The sequence below is a fragment of the Lacerta agilis genome, chromosome 4 (assembly GCF_009819535.1).
Source record: "Lacerta agilis isolate rLacAgi1 chromosome 4, rLacAgi1.pri, whole genome shotgun sequence".
Classification (NCBI taxonomy): Eukaryota; Metazoa; Chordata; class Lepidosauria; order Squamata; family Lacertidae; genus Lacerta; species Lacerta agilis.
Window position 1 is genome coordinate 21269375 of NC_046315.1, and position 18512 is coordinate 21287886.

Genomic DNA, 18512 nt, shown 5'->3' on the forward strand with positions numbered 1-18512 from the left:
CTCCCATTTCTATAGCCCTCTTCAGAAATTACACCCTACTAACTGACCCTACCCTCTGGCTCCTGTACATATAGCACACCTGTAGCAAAAAAGACTTTACAGCTGAACACACAAGGGTGTCATGTGATAATGAACTGTGAAATGGCCCCTGATCATGTGTTTTTTTTAAAATATATGCTTTATTGGTTTTAAAGATCAACAGAAAATAAAAACAAAAACAAACAAACATTCATTCATTCCAAAGCTGCTGCTTGTTGTATGTAACAATTTGTAGTTGGATTCAAGATGACCTCCGGTCCCTCCACTGTGGTTCCCAGATTACATTCTTTATCTGCACACTAAACTTTGTCTCCTCTAGGTTGTTCCAATTACATTAATTTTATAAGATTCTCCTAGTACATGCAGAAAGTCAATCCAGACCTGCCAACTGATTTATATTTTTGCAATGTTCTTTTAAATAAACTCTGTATACATCCCACTCTCTATTGAATTTCTCATCAGTAACATCTCGGAACCTTGCTGATAATCTGGCTAGTCCTGCATATTCTCCCAATTTGTTTTGCCAGTCTAATTTGGATGGGATAGCTTCTCCTTTCCAACCTTTTGCGATTAAAATTCTGGCTGCTACTGTAGCATACATGAAAATTCTCCTGAATTTCTTTGACATTTCATTACTCATTATTTCTAGCAGGAAGGCTTCAGGCTTCTTGGGGAAAGAGCATTTAAACATTTTTAAAAGTTTGTTATAGATCATCTCCCAAAATTCTCTGATGTTTTTACAGTTCCACCACATGTGTCTCAATGTGCCTTCCACCTCCCTGCATTTCCAACAGGTGTTTCACCTAGATCTGAACATTTTGGCCAGTTTGACAGGTGTTAAATACCACCTGTAGTGCATTTTCATGCAGTTCTCTTTTAAATCATAGCATGCCACGAATTTTATATCTGCCCTCCAAAGCCTCTCCCAGATCATGTGGATTTTTCACACATACAGCTTCTCTGCAACAGATGTTCAGGCTGCATGTTCAGATGCCAGAAAGAGGGGCTAATTTGTGTATTGACGGAATCCATAAGGTGTTATTTCTGAAGTGGGATTAAGTCTACACTCATTCTTGATATTTTCCTCCCATATCTTTGCCAGATATGCAAATGGCCAGGACCGAAGGTGAAGTTATGGCTGCCAACATCACAAAGGCCCTCAAGTTTCCTGTAAGCAGGGAAAAGCAATTGTCATTTCCTTATGCACTACATACAGGTGATGAACATCTGGACTTCTAGATGAAAAGTTCCCCAAGCACATTATTTATCTTAATTCCACGCTCAGATTTCAGTCTGTACCCCTCTTGTGTGCTTTAATGCAGCAGTTTGCAAGAAGGCTGACACACAGACTCAGAGGTATGGATTATAACATAAAAATACTAAGATCTAAAGTAGTGGATTAGAATGTGAACACAAGTTAGCAAAAGAAACAAGAGGAAGCAATCCTGCATTTATGAGTAAACGTATATAGAACTGTTCCGCCTGAAATTAATTAAATTTTGCACAGAAGCAATATGGAAGTCTGGTATTCTGATAAACATCAACAGTTACTTTGTCATGGAGATGCAGATTTTCCCTGTTAGAATTTCTTTCTTTAAGGCATGTAAGTCATCATTCCTCCCAAGAACCGAGTCACGTAACTCCTGCCTCTTCTGATTATATATCCTGTGTATCAGCAACAGACCTGGCAATCACCTTTTTAATTAACACCTTGCTCTCTTCACTTCTTGGCTTTCAAAAATGTTACGAGTGCCTCAGCACATTAGTTGTGCTAGGCAGTCTGTCAATCAAAGCCACTTGGGTGTGAACATGAAAAATACAGGATATGATGTCCATATTCCTTTATCCCCACTTTTGACCATCAAGGATGCATTGGGTGACCCTATCTGTGACTGTAACAAGGCTACATGCAATGTTTTCCATAGATTAACTAGTTACCTTACTTTTCCGTGTATTAGATGAGGGGTTTTTACTACAAAATAAAGTAAAAAAATGGGGGTGGGGTGGGTGTCATCTTATACATGGGTAGTTGCCTCTGCAAGCAGGATCTAGCAATTGGGTGGGTGAATGGTGTCTGCTGCAAGGGCTGCTTTTCTATTGGCTGCTGCTTTGTCAATCGAGTGGATTATTTGTGGATGCGTCAAGGGCTGGTTTGGATTGGCTGCCACTTCAGCAATTTGGCTTGCATTGTTTGCGATTGTTAGCGTATGCCAGTTGGGTGAGTGACATTTGGTTCGGCATCCCCCCTCCCAAATGCTCATTTTCTTAAATGTGAGCCCTCCCAAAAAAATAGGGGGCGTCTAATACATAGGGGCGTCTTATAGACGGAAAAGTTTGGTATTTCATGTTTCTTTTCTTAAAGTACCAACCTATTTTCCCTTCTTGTCTCCTTCATATTTTTAATAAAATCCTTATTTAATTTGGCTTTGGGGTTCAGAGTGCATTTGCAACAAGTTCAAGTGACTGCGAGTTCAGGTAAGGAAATCTATCTAGTTCTTAATAATGAGTGGTTTAAAAACAAAGAGAGATCCTATTGATAACTATCTCATAAATAGATTTATTTAAGTGAGTAGTATTCATATAAACTTTACTAGAGCAGACCCACTAAAAGTAATGGATGTAACTTAGTCATGTTCATTCATTTGAATGGGTCTGCTCTGAATAAAACTTCATTCAATACCACTCTCTGCTTTGTTATCACGAGTACACCCTTTTGCTTTAACGATCTTGCATTAGCAAGACCTGTTTGGAAGATGCTCCGAAACAGAAGGTGAGAGCACCGAGGAGTCTGGGAAGCCGTCTGTGTGCAGTCAGGCTTGACACTGAGCTTGGATTATTCACTCAGCCATACACAAATTAAATCAAATTTACAAGCTGGAGCTCTAGCATTCCAGCCTCCTGTAGTGCTTGTGGTTTCAGGCAATCCTTGAGGGTTCTTTCACATGTGATTATATGTGAGCAAGAAGCTAAGAAGGAAAAAGCCTGATGTCGTATAGTAAGTGTTGTACTGCCTTCCCCAATTTGGTGTCCTCCCATCGTCCATGGTGGAAGTGAAAAACATCTGGAGGGCACCAGGTTGGGGAAGTTTGGTATAGTAGGTAGGACCATCACTGGTTTATTTATATACCACTTTTTTGCCTCCAAAGCAGTGAACAGATTAATACAAAAAATACAACAAAACTACCGTAAATACGGATACAAATGCACAATTTATAAATACAATGAAATCATAAAATAGCAAACCCCCAGGCCCACCATGAATGGGCTTGCATGGGCTCCATTCATGCACTCACCACCAGTGCAACTGCCCAAGCAATAAGCTTCTTCCCTGGAAACAGCTACAGTTGTGGCTAAGTTCTTACAAGAAGATGGGAGGTGATACGGAATGCAATGCTGCAACTGACTCCTGAACTACAGTTATGCCTTCTTTAGCCCAAAGTCACAGACTGATTGAGTTTCCAATGTGCTAAAAATGCATGCTTAAATTAGGGATCAGAGTTCTCAGCAAAGCAGGGTGGTTCTCACATTATTAAAATAATTATTAGGTGACATTTGCATTTGCAGTAACTAAAAACTGTACAGGGCCCTATTGCAACAACAAATGAGCTGGTTGTTCCTCTGTTACACATGGATTTGTTTGTGAAAGCTTTAAATAACAATGCTCAAAAGTGACACATTAAGCAAGTTAAATAAAAGGGCTCCTTTTAAGTGCCATGTGCAAAAAGTGCACTCTTGTTAATAGAACTGGACACACTTTTTACTTCCAAGTCAACAGTGGCTGTAGCTATCCCCATTATTATTTATTAGGTGTAATAAATCTGGCTAAAGAAACAGTAATAACCAGTCAACTACAGGAATATTCTGAGCTTCAAACCCCAGAACAGTAGTTTGTAAAGAAAGAAAATTACTGTATCAGGAATCTCAGAGAGTCCTTTCTTCAGCACTGGACTTACTTGGGTTTGGCGACCACAAGAATATCTGTGAAGAGGAAAAGGTGTCGTTCCTGGGTCTGTAGGCCCGTCTTCAGCTGCACATGTCCATCCATAAGGAATGTTCTGCTGGGACAAAGGAAGGACTGCACCAGCGGACATGTCTCTGGACTGATGGGAGAGAAGCAACTTTCCCTGTAGCAAATGTGAAAGCAAGAGAGTGAGCTGAACCAAAGAATCCACATGCCACCCTTGTCCACACAGCAGTATGAATGAAGAAACCATTTCAAATTTGAAATCCAGCTGAGAACCAAGCAAGTTTCATGTACTCAGAACGGAGGTGAAATTCAGGTATCATTTCAGGGATCAGAACAGGATTTCCTCCAAACTCTGACAAAAAATAAAAATCAAATCTTTTAAAATGGTCACACTCAGAACCTATTTAGAAAAAAACCCCACAAACTCTTATTTGAATACCAGTGACACCCAACCTCCAGTGTTAATTTTACCATCAAAATTTGCTAAATTCCAATTTTTGAGTTTTATCCAAGTTTTGATTTAGTTATTGGTATCATAGATGTGTGGGGCAATATTTATTTTACCTTTGGGAAAACCCAGTTTTGTCCCCAGCTTTCTTTTACCCAGATTTTTACACATACCCCTCTTCTGCATCTGGCTGTGCACACAGTTTCGCAGAATCCTCCATCCTTCCCCACCCAATCCTATTTACTGGGAACAACAACAATTGAAACAGCTGACCACCCAAAGAACTTTGCAGGAACATTCCCTGAGTGGAGAGACTCATGCTGTGTTTGGATGCTTCTTGGCTTCACCATCCTGGTGTTTGTTATGGCCCTTGCTGAGTGCAGCTGGATTATTCAGAGGTGTCTAATGACAATGCTGACTTGGGAAACCCTAACAGCTGGTGCTGAGAGGACACAAACTACAACCACAGGGAGGATGCAGATAGTTGCTGCCTGACTGTGAGAATCCAGCCTTATCATTTGTTTGTTGGGTCAAAAATGTTGTATTTTATTATTTTTTAAGTCTGATGAATATTTTCACCTCTACAGTGGTGAATCTAACTGGTGAAATCATAAAATAGCAGAGATTAACTGCTGACTGTGTGAGTTAATCCCCAGTTTGGTCAGCAAACAGGTTTAATATCCAGTTTGGATCAGATCTGCCATTTTTAACAACTATGCAAAATTGACAAAACCCTTCTCTCCATATACCACAGGCCCCCTTCTCCTTGCTTAAAATCTTCAAAAGAGGAGAAAAGTGAATCAAGAAACCCTGTCCCAATCTGGGTACTCATTATCTTATTCCACCCCATGCTATTAATCTAAATCAGGGATAGGCAAACCAGGTGGCCTCCGGATTTTGTGAGACTCCCAGCCAGCCAGCATAGTCAATCATCAGGAATAACCGTGTCAAAAAGCTGCTCAGGAAATTTCTCCCTGCCCCCACCTGGCTAGAGAGAGCGGGTGGGATAGAAGGAAGAGTGGGGATGGCAAGAGAAAGAACAGAAAGGAGAAGAAAGTAGGAGAGGGAAAAGAAATGGGGGGGGGGGGCGGCGAAACAGTTATGCAAAAAAAGGAGTTCGCTCAGAGCTCTCATAAACTTGACCATTCCACTCATGAAGCAGGGCTGGTCTGGGGAAAGTGGGGTGGCCCCTCATCCAGGGTGGATCATGGATGTAGATAGACCCTGTAAGGCTAGCCAGTGGAAGAGGCACTCCTAGTCTCATCCCTGGGGAATGAAGATTGTAATCCAGGGACATCTGAAATGCCACAGGTTCCCCATGCCTGATCTAAATAATGAAAAGTAGGCCTGTTGTCACCACTAGTGTCCACTAATGGATGGGATTTGCAGCCCTTAGACTAAACAAAGGCTATCAATGATGTGCAATTCATCAAGTGTGACTAAAACACTACAGATTACAGTTTGAGACAACTTTTGAATTTGGATGGTGCAACCATGGAGTCACGAAGAGTCGGACACGACTGAACAACAACCCCCTTCCATTACCACATTATTTTTCTGGAAGGCGTCTGCACCTTGAAGGCCTCTATGACAATGAGTCAATAGCTGAAACACTGGGGTTCCTTCCAAACTTAGCTGGGTTCCTTCAGTGGGAAGATCAATAACAATGAATAAGATTGCCCACCACTAGTGACCTTCCTGTTTGCAAGAGAATATGAAGCGTGTTCTAGGTTGCATGTTCAGTTCATGTAAATCAACAGGGAGGCCCAAAAGAGTGGGCCCCACATTAACTATGTATGCAATCTTATAACACCCCCGAATCCTCTGCAACACACTAGCATTCCACAGCAGATGTTCAAAGTTTTTTTTGATAAAGTCGTATGGATATGGAACCCCGAAGCTAAAGTGTAAAGGAAATGGCATCTGTTGAATTCTTGCTTGGCATTCTGCTGTTAAATATGTATAGCGGGAAAACTAGAAATAAATAGCAGTCCTTCAAGCAAGCTCAAGTAGAAAAAAAGTACCCATTTCTGAAGACATAGGGACATTACTTCAAAAACAGGGACACCCTCAATTTATCATCTTTTTTCTTTTCTTCATTTAAAAAAAATTAGTAAATGCGCAAATAAGTTTTTCTACTCTTCTTTGCTTCGTGCATTTGGGCCATACCAGGGTACTGAACTCAGATTATTAAGATAATGGGGATTTCAGCATTTATGGAATTATTTTTTAGGGTACACTTTGGTTGCACAATGTATTCGAGATTTTCGCTCTCATTTCGATTTTTGCCTGGCAAGTCTCCCATATTATGTACAAAAGCAAGCAGAAATCATTAAAGCTTCAAATTTCACATGCTAAACTGGATGGTGTGATAATGTCTGAACAGTGTGCTCAAACTGGGAGGTGAGAGACAAGAAGAGGAAAGGGTAGTTGAGGTGATGTGAACAATTTTGCAAGCCTTTATTAATAAGAAATCCTATAACAGCCAAGGTTCAGGACGTTCACAAATAGTAACTGTAACCCCAGTGGGATAATAAGCAATTCCTCCTTTTTTAATTCTTGCGTTATTATCCAGAAGCACAAATGTGCATAAAGAGGTTTTTCAGGTGCAGTGTGAAGAATCCAGCAAGTATACATTTAAAGCAATATAATATCACTTTAAACAGTCATGGCTACCCACAAACGATCCGGAGAACTGTAATCTGTTAAGGGTGCTGAGAGTTATCAAAAGACTAGTCCCCTCACAGAGCTACAATTCCAAGAATTCCCTGGGAACGGAGATTAACTGCTAAACCAATGCTTTAAATGGGGCCAAAGGCTGTGTGCAGTTTTTGAGAGCTACTTTATTAAAGCGAAAGTAGCATGCAATAAAAAAAGCAAAGTCAAAGGGTTAAAAGTTTCAATCAAGTGTACTGTGGAACTTTTGACCGAGAAATATTATGCACCAAAGGGTGTAAAGCAGCAAAGTTCTTCTCTCTCTTTTCAAACTACCGGTATTTGTTTTTACTTTATTCATAAAATAAGAAAATGGACAGAAATGCCACCAACTGAGGACCCCCACCACCACGTTCCAGGCATGTACAGATAACAACACCATTTACAAAAATAAAATAAAATCCTCCAAAATAAATAGCAATGTAAACAGGGAGGAATTGAGAAGCCTGCTCTCATCCCTCATTTCGAGATCAACTCATACAAAGTAAAACATTCAGAACATATTTGCTTGAACTAAAGCCAAACCATTTAGAATATACATAAACAGAAGCATATTTACTAGACCCTAAGATAAAATCATGCTGAAGTTTCTGTATACTTAAGGGGGGCGGGGGAAGCAACCAAGCCAATATGCCAGACTGGCTTGGCTCCTACCAACTTTGACTTGATGGGTAATCTTCTCCATCAACAAAATAAATCATACAATATCCTAAGGACATAAGAAAAGCCTGGGCATAAAGTCCCGTGCCAAAGTCCTGTATCCTGTTCCTTATGGTAGCTAATTGGATGCCTATCTATGAGAAGCCCACAAGCAGGGCATGAGGGCAGCAGCCCTCTTCCACTTCCAGCGCTTTGTCTACACCAGGCACCCCCAAACTTGGCCCTCCAGCTGTTTTGGGACTACAATTCCCATCATCCCTGACCACTGGTCCTGTTAGCTAGGGATGATGGGAGTTGTAGTCCCAAAACAGCTGGAGGAGGTGTAAGCTCACAGGCTGAGGTAAGTGGCTGAGTGAATCACTGAAGAGCCACTTTCCATTTCCACCACCCACTGGGGACCCAACAGCAAGCAAGTTGGAGAGCATCAGCAGGCATCAGGGTGGACTGTTATCAAAGGTAACTTCAAAGTAATTCTATTGGGCTGACCTAAGGGAAAGGGGCACATCCTGTGCTTTTATCCTGAGCTTTTTGGGACTTGCCTATTAAGCATGGGATAGGGTGTTACAATTCTTTATCAACTGTTAGTATTTTAAGTATTCTTATTTAAAAAAAAACAAACACAAAGAGAAACAAAGGTTTTGTCAGTTAAATCACATTATTTGTTCTCCCAGAACCCCTGAATTTTTAGTGCTCTGTGTGTGTGTGATAGAGACCTTAATTTTTCTAGTTGAGATAAGTTTTTGCTTAATTCATCTCAATGTTTTTTATTTATTTGTTAAACTTATTATTTGCTTGTCACCCAAAGGCTCAAGTGACTTACATTATACCTTGAAAAGCAGTGAGTAGGGGTATATGACACATTAATACATCTGGTGAGGAACAGCTCAGTTGGAAGAGCATGGGACTCTTCATCTCAGGTCAGGGTTGTGGATTCGAGCCCCACATTGGGTGAAAGGTTCCTACATTGCAGGGGGTTGGACTAGATGACCCCCGTGGTCACTTTCAATTCTACAGTTCCATGAATATGCCATACGATATACTGAGGAAATTAAAAAACACCCACCAGCACCCCATAACAATAATAAAAAACATCAGAAGTACACAAACAATAAACAAAACAATACTCCCACCCACTAACAGACCAAAATAAAAGCTCAACACTGACACCCCCTCTCTCACCCAAAAAACATTCACATCAACCCAGTGACTTTTTCGTTTTCTCCCCACCCATCAAGAAGTCTGACATCAAGGCCAGCTGCTTTAAAGTAGAGGTAGGTGGGAAGGTTCCTTCAGCATCTCTCTCCTCGTTTCCGAGGCAGCAGCAGTGAAAGCAGAGCAGGAAGATGGCAAAAGTTCTACCTGCTCTGCACTTGTCCCTGCTGCTGGCTGGTGCATCACCAAGTCAGTCAACTCTGAATGACCTTTTCCTGAAATTTAAATAACCCTATAACTGTTTGGTTATATTTTTAAAATAGCAGCTGCCACCCTTGGAACTGAACCAAGGACCACCCTAGCACTTGAAGCACCTGGATACTATCCACAATTCAGACATACAATCTAGTTCCAGGGCAGCAGGGCAGATGGCCAACAGAAAGTCACTGACAGAAACCCAGAAGATGGTGACTGAGGTCCAGACTACACCTGCACTTAATAAGTAGCAGGGAGCTTTGTATATTGTTTTTCCTTGACTGCAGGGACAAGGGACCCAGATATCTTTGCAAAGGCCATGCTCACTGTAGAGGACAATTCTCTCTTTATCCCCAAGCAACCAGCCTGGGAATTTCCCAAAGGCTGGCCACCTAGCCCAGCATTGCTTCCCCAGGATGAGGGCCTGTTGTGATGTGCCAAAACCACTGCCCACCCCAGGACTCGGTAAGCAGACAACATGGAGATTAGCCACACAGTCTGGAGGGGTTTTTTGCGGGCGAGGGGGGGGGGGAATTGCCATTGGTACCAGTTTTTCCTAATTTCCCCAGTCCTGTATGTGAGGAGAGCAATCTCCATTCTGCTATCAGCAGGGAATTGCAAGATAGGAAAATAGAATTATAGAGTTGGAAAGGACCCCGAGGATCATCTTAGTCCAACCCCCTGCAATGCAGGAATATGCAGCTGTCCCATGCAGGGATCAAACCTGCAACCTTGGTGTTATCAGCACCATGCTCTAACCAACTGAGCTATACAGCAATGGTATTGGATAACTCTCTCCTTCTCAAGTGCTGCCTTCAGAGTGAGAACTGGATTTCCCAGGTCCTTTAATTACTTAAGGAGAAACAAGTGTGATCTAGTTGGCCCCAAGTTATTTTGACAGACAGCTTTAGTCTGACAAAAACTTCACCTCCCCAGTTTCTGGATTTAGCCAACTTGCTCCAAGAACATAGAAAATGACAGGAGGCAAGGAGTGTGTCATGTTGGATGTGGACAATTCATGCTCATGGCCCTTCCCCAAATGACAGTGTAATTCTCAACCAGAGCTTTGTTTCCTTTTTAAAATATATCTGGTGAAACGGAAACTTCCAAAAGGGGAAAGACAGTGGTGCAATAAGTAATTTTAGAATCTGTATGTAACAGTTTAACCCCCCTCCATGGTAATTATTATTACTTCACTTACTTAACAATATGGTTAAGCCCACCCTACTGCATTTGGTAGCCCTTCAGGTCATGCTGCTAACTAAATAGGGCCTTGGACCCCAAAGCCCTGCTTGGACAGCACCATTGGTCAAAGCCAGGATTTCTGCACAATGCAGCTTCATGGCAAAATCCGTCATTCGCCTAAACCCATTCCCTACTTTGCCTCATTATGTGACTTCCTGACCTCTGACTTAGCTAGCAGGTACTGAAGTCATCCTGAAAGAGCTTTGTCAGGTTTTGTGTAATATGGGTAACTGATAACTCTGTGCCCAGCATTAAGAAGCAGCTAAATATTGAAGAGAACATCCTGCTGCGACCAGAGTGAAAACAAACATTGTCGGTCTCACATCATTGTGACATCATCTGCACTAGTAAAATTAAACCAAGAGCCCACAAGCAGACAGTTTCTTCCTCCAGAGCTTTCATCAGTGTTTCTAAATAAAACCAATATCTTTATTATGTGAACGCCAAAATGTTTATTTTAATACTACATTTTAATATCTATTGCTAGATGAAACAGAACCAAGAAATCATGACGCCTCTTAGAAACCTACTAACCTACTATAATTGTAAATAGAAGCACTAGCATCAACATCCATTGAAGCAAAACTGGAACTGGGCTTTTGCAATCTACAAGGCATAGAAATCAAGTGTAGCAAAGGAATAGCAATGGACTTGTTAAATACTGGGAAATGGAACAACACTGAGCCAATCTAGATTGGGTAACATTGCACTTTTAAAAGAATGAAGAATGATTAAGGGCTGCCCTGGAGGATTTGGTGGTACTACTTCTGCACAGCAGACAAAAATTTGAGTTGTGTGCCAAAGTCCCTAGTTCAAACCTCCCTTAGCCACAAGGCAACTAGTTGATTTTAGGCAAGCCAGAATTCCACAAGCCTCGCTGTCCCCCACCCCATATGGTAATTATAACATTGTGATCTATGAGAAGCATAGCTGTCAACCCTCCCTGCTGTTCCCCACTGCTATATATAGTCATACCTCGTGTTGCGTACGCTCCGTGTTGCGTATGTTCGAGTTACGCACCTCCACGACCTGGAAGTCCTCCACGTAGCGCGCGCAATGCGCGGGTGCGCAGAAGCGTTCTGCGCATTTCACGCATGCACAGAAGCGCAAAACCCCGCAAACTTCTGGGTTTTTTCTCTTTTTTTTTTGGTTCGTTTGCGTTACGTACGTGCGACCCGGAACAGATCGCGTACATAACACGGGGTACCACTGTACATAGCTGACAATCCTCCCTGTTGTTTCCCAATGCTATAATAAGGGAATTTCCCGCAAAAAAGGGAAAGGTTGACAGCTATGATGAGAAGCACCATGAACATTTGAATTCAAGCCATCTACAAAACAGAGACAATAATTTTTAGCCATTTGCAAGCACACAAATAACTACTTACAAGCCTATAATATTCCTCTGAATATGAGATGCTGGGGATAGAGAACAGTGAGAGAATTGTTGCCTTCAGAAGTTGCAAGGCTCTCAGAAGCGTCCTCCAGGCAGCCACTGCCAGAAACAGAGCTTTGGTCCAATCCAGCAAGGTTTTGTTTTAAAAAATGTGTCTCATTTGCCGAAGCAACTCCCACCTTAAAGGACCATGGAGAACCGTGGCATTCCATTCACTTTGTGTTTTTCAGCTCAACTCAGCACAAATTGCCCGTTCTGCTTTGCAAGAGCCCCATGCTAATAATTTAATTGGGCAGAAACCGGGTATACTGTATAACCCTTGGAAATAGAAATTCTGTAAACTATCACCATTATTATTATTATTATTATTATTATTATTATTAGCATCCATGCCTTTGAAATCAAAGGAAGCAGTGGGTATGTTGCACAGTTAGAAGCTTTAGCAGTCTAAAGAAACTAGAAAATATATTTTCTAGCCAAGTATCATGGTTGTTATTAGCAGATTCTCCACCCCAACCTATGCCCTTAGAATTAAAAACATACTGTTCAAAGAGAAAACCATTTCCATCTAAGAGTATCTTCTCCCCATTTTTTTTAGCACTGAAAAAGGGGGCTGGGAGAGAAAGGAAGATACAGTGGTACCTCGCAATACGAATGCCTCGCACAACAAAAAACTCGCTAGACGAAAGGGTTTTGCGATTTTTAGGTGACCCGCAAGACAAATTTTTCTATGGTCGTGCTTCGCAAGATGAAAATTTCAATGCATTCCTATGGGAATTAAATTCCTATGCATTCCTATGGTCGTGCTTCGTAAGACGAATTTTTCGCAATACGAAACGACTCGCGGAACGAATTAATTTCGTCTTGTGAGGCACCACTGTAACAGGAAGACAGAAGCAGGTAATACAGTTAAGGATATCTACCTGTATCTAGATATGCGACGGAAACCACCTTCCAATTAATTTTACACAGGACTTCTCTCTCTCTCTCTCTCTCTCTCTCTCTCTCTCTCTCTCTTTGCTTTCATATATTTTTATTCCAACCTAATGGAATAAGCCTTTCTGTGCAAAGAAAACCCTCACTATTGCAACAGGGGCATGAGCCACTAGTTTTGAGTGACAACTGTAGTCATCTACTACCTGAATGTGTGAAACTGATATAAACAATCATCCCCGTGCTGAGTCAACAATGGTTCACTCTTCTTCTTATCAACTTAGGCAAGTACCCAACAATAAGAGTCAAGCTGCTGGTGATAATTCTATCATGGGTTGGCATTCACCCATCAAGTGATGGGGAATGGGGGAAAATCTTAGGCGACTGGGAGAAAAATACCTTTTGTTTCCAGCACTGCTGATGGACACAAAAGGAACTTCCAATCCATATTCCACAAGGGACACCTATCATGGCAGCAAGATAAAGGTAAATTAAAGATGTCTGGCTACCATTCCTAGCACCAGAACCGTTGCATTCATGTCTGAAGAATTCAAACCTGGTTTCTCCTCCTCCCCACTTAAGTTGGACCTGTCAACTTATCCACCAGACACACCAAACTTGTACCTTTCAATTAGTCATCCGCACTGGCAATTGGACAAACTGTGCAAATGCAGGCCACTCAGGGTTGATTTTGGCATATGCTGCATGCACTTTCCCCCATGAAGACCACTGGGTAGCCTTATTAAGAGTCCTAACCTTTGTAAGAGGTGCAGCAATAAAACTGCTGGCACATTTGCAAAGCTAAGCAGGGCCTGGTATGGTTTCAAATTGGATGAGAGACCATGTGTTGAGATTCCTGCATTGCAGGGTGTTGGACTCAGGCTTCCTCAAACTCGAACCTCCACATGTTTTGAGACTACAATTCCTAGCATCCCTGACCACTGGTCCTGCTAGCTAGGGATCATAGGAGTTGTCGGCCAAAAACATCTGGAGGCCCGAGGTTGAGGAAGCCTGGACTAGATGACCCTTGGGTCCCTTCCAACTCTACAATTCTATGATTTTATGAGCAATGCAGGCAATGGAGTCATGCCACATGCCCAGAAGTCTGTGCTTGCGGAAGGGGGAACTTTTTATCATGCACTTGGACTAGAACAGGAAAACCCTGGTACCCCCAACCTACCGGTAGTTAGTTTTCATAAGGAGAATTCTCAACTTAGAATAAATACTTAAAACTAAATACTGTTTCATCAACAGCTATATATCTATACCATGGTTGCCATTTCCACTTGAATTACTCATGTATTCCTTCCTTTATACATCATAGAATCTTAAGAGCTGGAAGGGACCCAAGGGTCATCTGCTCCAACCCCCTGCAATGCAGGAACCTCAGCTAAAGCATCCATGACAGATGGTCATCCACAGAAATGGGAAAACTTAAGATGGGGAACCCAGCATCAGCTAACCTATATAACCCTAACACTGCCAAACAGAACCCACTGGGCCCATTACACCCACTTAGACCACAATATTCTAATGTACGATTCATTCCGCCTGAGTTTATTTTATTCCTGCTCTAATTCTTTTACTATCCAGTCTGTGTCAAATAACGTTTTCATGCCACATATTGAGAGGACCGATGCTGTGACGCTCTCTTTTGGTATTATCCAAAGATGACAAAGCTAGGTCAAGTTCACTCTGAAAAAGATTATTCTGATGAGCAGATGGCAGCCTCTGCTCTATTTCATGGCGAGTTTTTCAGATTCTCAGAACAATTCCTCTTGAGAAGAAACCTTTGGTGCACTATTAATTCAAAGCTTATTTGAAGAAATGTGACTTAAACATGTAACTAACTGGATCTTAGCAACCAAACTGATTTCTCATTATTAGCAGACTTCAAAGTGCTGATAATTAACTAATCCTGCCTGCTACATCATTTGCATTCAAAGTCATTATCTTATAATGAACCTCCAAACTGGGTATCAGAGGACAGGAGAATATGGCAAAAGTAAACATATACCACAGCTATTTATAGAGCACTTGAAGACGGTGTCACAATTGCAAGAACACACACATTTAATCCATTTGACCACATCTTATGAGTATTACATCCTTATATATACTCACTTCCACATTAGAGTTCATAGAATCATAGAATGATAGAGTTGGAAGGGACCCCTACTCTAGTCCAACTCCCTGCAATGCAGGAATCTCAGCTATAGCATCAATGACAGACGGCAATCCAATCTCTGCTTTAAAACCTCAGGTCTGGGGACCTAATTTGGCCCTCCAGGCATCTCTATTTGGACCTCAGGACTCTCCATAGGCCACACCCTCCTTGGATCCTTTGCCTGGTTGGAAGGCATCCTTCAACTGGGAACTGGGAATTCTTGCTTGTTTGGAATGTAGCCTATTGTGCAAATGTAAGATGCACATCCATTGCTTTGCCCAAGTGGCCCCCGGAAGGCTGCCCAAAACGAAATGTGGCTATTGGCTGAAAAAGGTCCTTATCCCCATTACATAGAAATATCCCTTCCCTGTGACCAAGATCTTAGTCTAAGATTTACTCACAAACAAGTCCTGCTTAATTCAAGCAAATTCATGTTCTGAGACAAGGCCATAAATGACAACTATCATTCCCTAAGACTGGTCAACCATTTTGGCCTGGTGAAAAACCATAGCATGAGAAGAGCCTCAAAGGGCCAGACCAAAAATCCATCAAGTCCAGAATCCAGCTGTCAACAGGAACCAGCCAGAAACTTCTGGGAAGCTTACAAAAAATAAATAAATCACAAACTCTTCCTGGCTGCAAGAGAAGACTTGCTGCTTCCACACTAGGTGTGATGGCCTGGGAGTCAGACTCTGATGCTGAAGCTGAGGGATCCCAGCCTGCACAGGATTCCCCGCCTCCAGAACCAGCTGAGCCGGGGCCAGGGCTTGAGCCTGAAGGATCCCCACCTGTGCTGGATCCCCAGGTGCAGGCATCAGCAGAGTCTGCTCTGGCTCCTGATGGGAGGGAGGACCCATTGCCTGCAGGTGCTCCACTCCCAGCCTCTTCAGAGGAAGCTGAGGCAGCCCCTGGGTCCAGTAACCCACCAGCCTCTCCTGAGCTACAGAGGCTCAGGGCAGAGAGGCGAAGGGAGCTAAGTGCCTACAGGAGGAGTGCTCGCCTCCAGGCCCAGAGGAGAGGCGAGTCTCTGGAGGATCAGGGCTGCCCTAAGCATAGGGCCAGACAAAAGCCAGCCAGACCCAGCCCAAGTTGCGTGAGCAACTTAGTTGCAAACATATGCTCGACCTGCAACCTTGTGCCTGCACCTGCCTTGGACCTTGACCTGCTCCCTGCCTCGCTCCCCGCCGGACTGACCTCCTTTGGACCCCTAGACCCAGGACTGGACTTGGACCTCGCTTCACGGACAAACCCCTGGGGCCAGCACACTAGGCCTTTTGTGCCATTTCTTTATTTTTACGGAGCCAACTAGACAGCATTGCTGTCAGATTGTAGCTTCCCCCTGTTTCTTTCTTTTCCATTTCTTGCTTCCCTTCCCATCCCTGATCTGATTTGTGGCTATTTTTTCTAATAAAAGACAGTGCCAGTATCAGCCTGTCTAATGTGGGCAGGTAAAATGCTGTTAAAACTTCTAAGGGCTCCTGTGTCTGTAACTAAACCCTGTTTTAAGGCTCATCCCGTTTGAGTGTCTCCTGATGTACATGGGTGGGAGATTAGTGATGAACAGCATCTCTTAACAGCCCCAATGTCCATTTCCAATCCTGTGAAGGAGAATGGTTTAATTACTTGATTTTCCATCTTTTAGTTCTTCTTCTTCATAGGGAAGTAGTGCTACTGTTTTTTTACTATGTTCTTTTTAAGACAAAGTCATAAAGTTGAAAACTACGTGAATGTAAACATAAGCAAAACTCACCGCACCGCCTACAACTAAAACACAGATTTAAAAACAGAGGGGCCAAGTATACTTAAGTTATTTAAAAGGTCTGAGACCAGCAATAAAACTGCCGGCGCATTTGCAAAGCTAAGCAGGATCCAGTATGGTTTGAAATTGGATGGGGGCCTGTGTGTAGAGATTTCTGCATTGCGGGGCATTGGACTAGATGACCCTTGGGGTCCCTTCCAACTCTATAATTCTAATTCTATGATCATGTCACTCAGAAGTAATCTCCACTAAGTTCACTGGATATTCCACTTGGGTTAATGGGCATAGCATTATAATTTAATGCACAGGATTGTGACCTACTTACTGGTACCTGGGAGCAGCAGTAAATGGTGTTGGAGGAAAGAGGTGCTTATCTGATCTCCAAGCAGGTGAGATGCTGCAGCTTACTGGGAGGAAGAGGAGGAGGAGGAGGGTGAAGTGGGCAGCGTGGGGCAAACACACTGGCAGGGGTGCCAGATTGGGATCTACTGGTGTGTTTGCACCTTAACACCCTTCCTGCTACCCCACCCTCCCAGTAAGCAGCTGTATTGACTCACCTGCCAGGTCAGGTAAGTTCTCCCCCAAAGGCCACACCTCCCGCTACTGCTTGAGAGTAATTCTCAATGTACTCAGTGGAGCTTACGTCTGAGTAGGCCTAAATAACATTGCTCTGTGAGACATTTTATTTTAAAAATGCCAGCTATTTTTTGTTTTGATTCTTTTCTTTTGAGAAGTTGGGATAAATAAGAATAACTTTTCAGATTTCCAATGAAGTCGCTGTATTATACTATTAATAGACAGTACACGGATGCAGAAAAGCATCGAACTTCCTCTCTCCTAAGGACGGCCAACCTTGTTTTGAAATTTTACCATCAACCAGATCCCTTCAGCTCTAGGACAGCCTCATTCCAAGAATGCAGCCCTTTTGTTTAACAATGGCAAATCTGTAACAATCGAAGTACTTCTGTGATTAAAAAAGCTTATGATTTTGGAAAAGAAAAAAGAAAGGGCCCTTCAGCAAGGCCCTTCTTCACTACTAAGACAGGACACAGCCCTCTGTGCCTGAAATACCGGTACATTTTGTTGCCAGTTTAAAATTTAGTTTTAAATATGCATTTTACCTGTAGAGATGAAAACTGAATTTTTATCTTCCTTAGAGAGCCAATGTAGGGCAGCAGGCAAGAGACTGGTCAAACAACTGTATTCATTCTGAGGGGAAGTGTGCTAAAAACTGAGCACTTATTTTGAAGAAAAAGCAGCTATGGGCCCCTATCAAGCAGTATTTGGGCTCAGGGTCAGTTTCCTGTTGAAAACTAGGACATCCCCCTAAATTTCACCTATACAACTCATGTGTTTTGAACTGGTGGTTACTATGGGCGTAGCCAGGATTTTGTTGGAGGAGGCAGGCCTTTTGCTTGGGGGGACAGAACTTCAGTTTGTTATGTATTTTTATTGAGTTTTATTGATGGGGGGGGCAACTGCCCTCCCTGCCCCCATTTGGCTACACCCATGATGGTGACTTACTAGGAACAAGACCTTGGGGTTATAGTGGAAAGCTCAGTGAAGACATTGACTCAGTGTGTGGTAGCTGTGAAAAAGGCAAATTCAATTCTAGCAATCATTAGGAAAGGAATTGACAATAAATTGCCACTATTATACAAGCACTTTTTGGAAAAGATGCAGCTAGGAATCGGGATTTCATCATCAGCATAAGTTTATTGGTGTTGAAACAGCACATCAAGAAGTACAAACTTCTGTGATATAAAAAACACCAAT

General features: G+C 42.4%; 1 protein-coding gene across 3 annotated transcripts in view; it reads right to left on the reverse strand.

The window, feature by feature from the left end:
• ARHGAP20 (Rho GTPase activating protein 20) overlaps positions 1-18512 on the reverse strand; it is a 75365-nt gene that overhangs the window by 21980 nt on the left and 34873 nt on the right. For all 3 annotated transcript variants that reach the window (XM_033146270.1, XM_033146269.1, XM_033146271.1), the window contains exon 3: positions 3993-4163. In XM_033146270.1, the coding sequence (XP_033002161.1) occupies positions 3993-4163 (171 nt within the window). The remainder of the gene's footprint in view (positions 1-3992; positions 4164-18512) is intronic.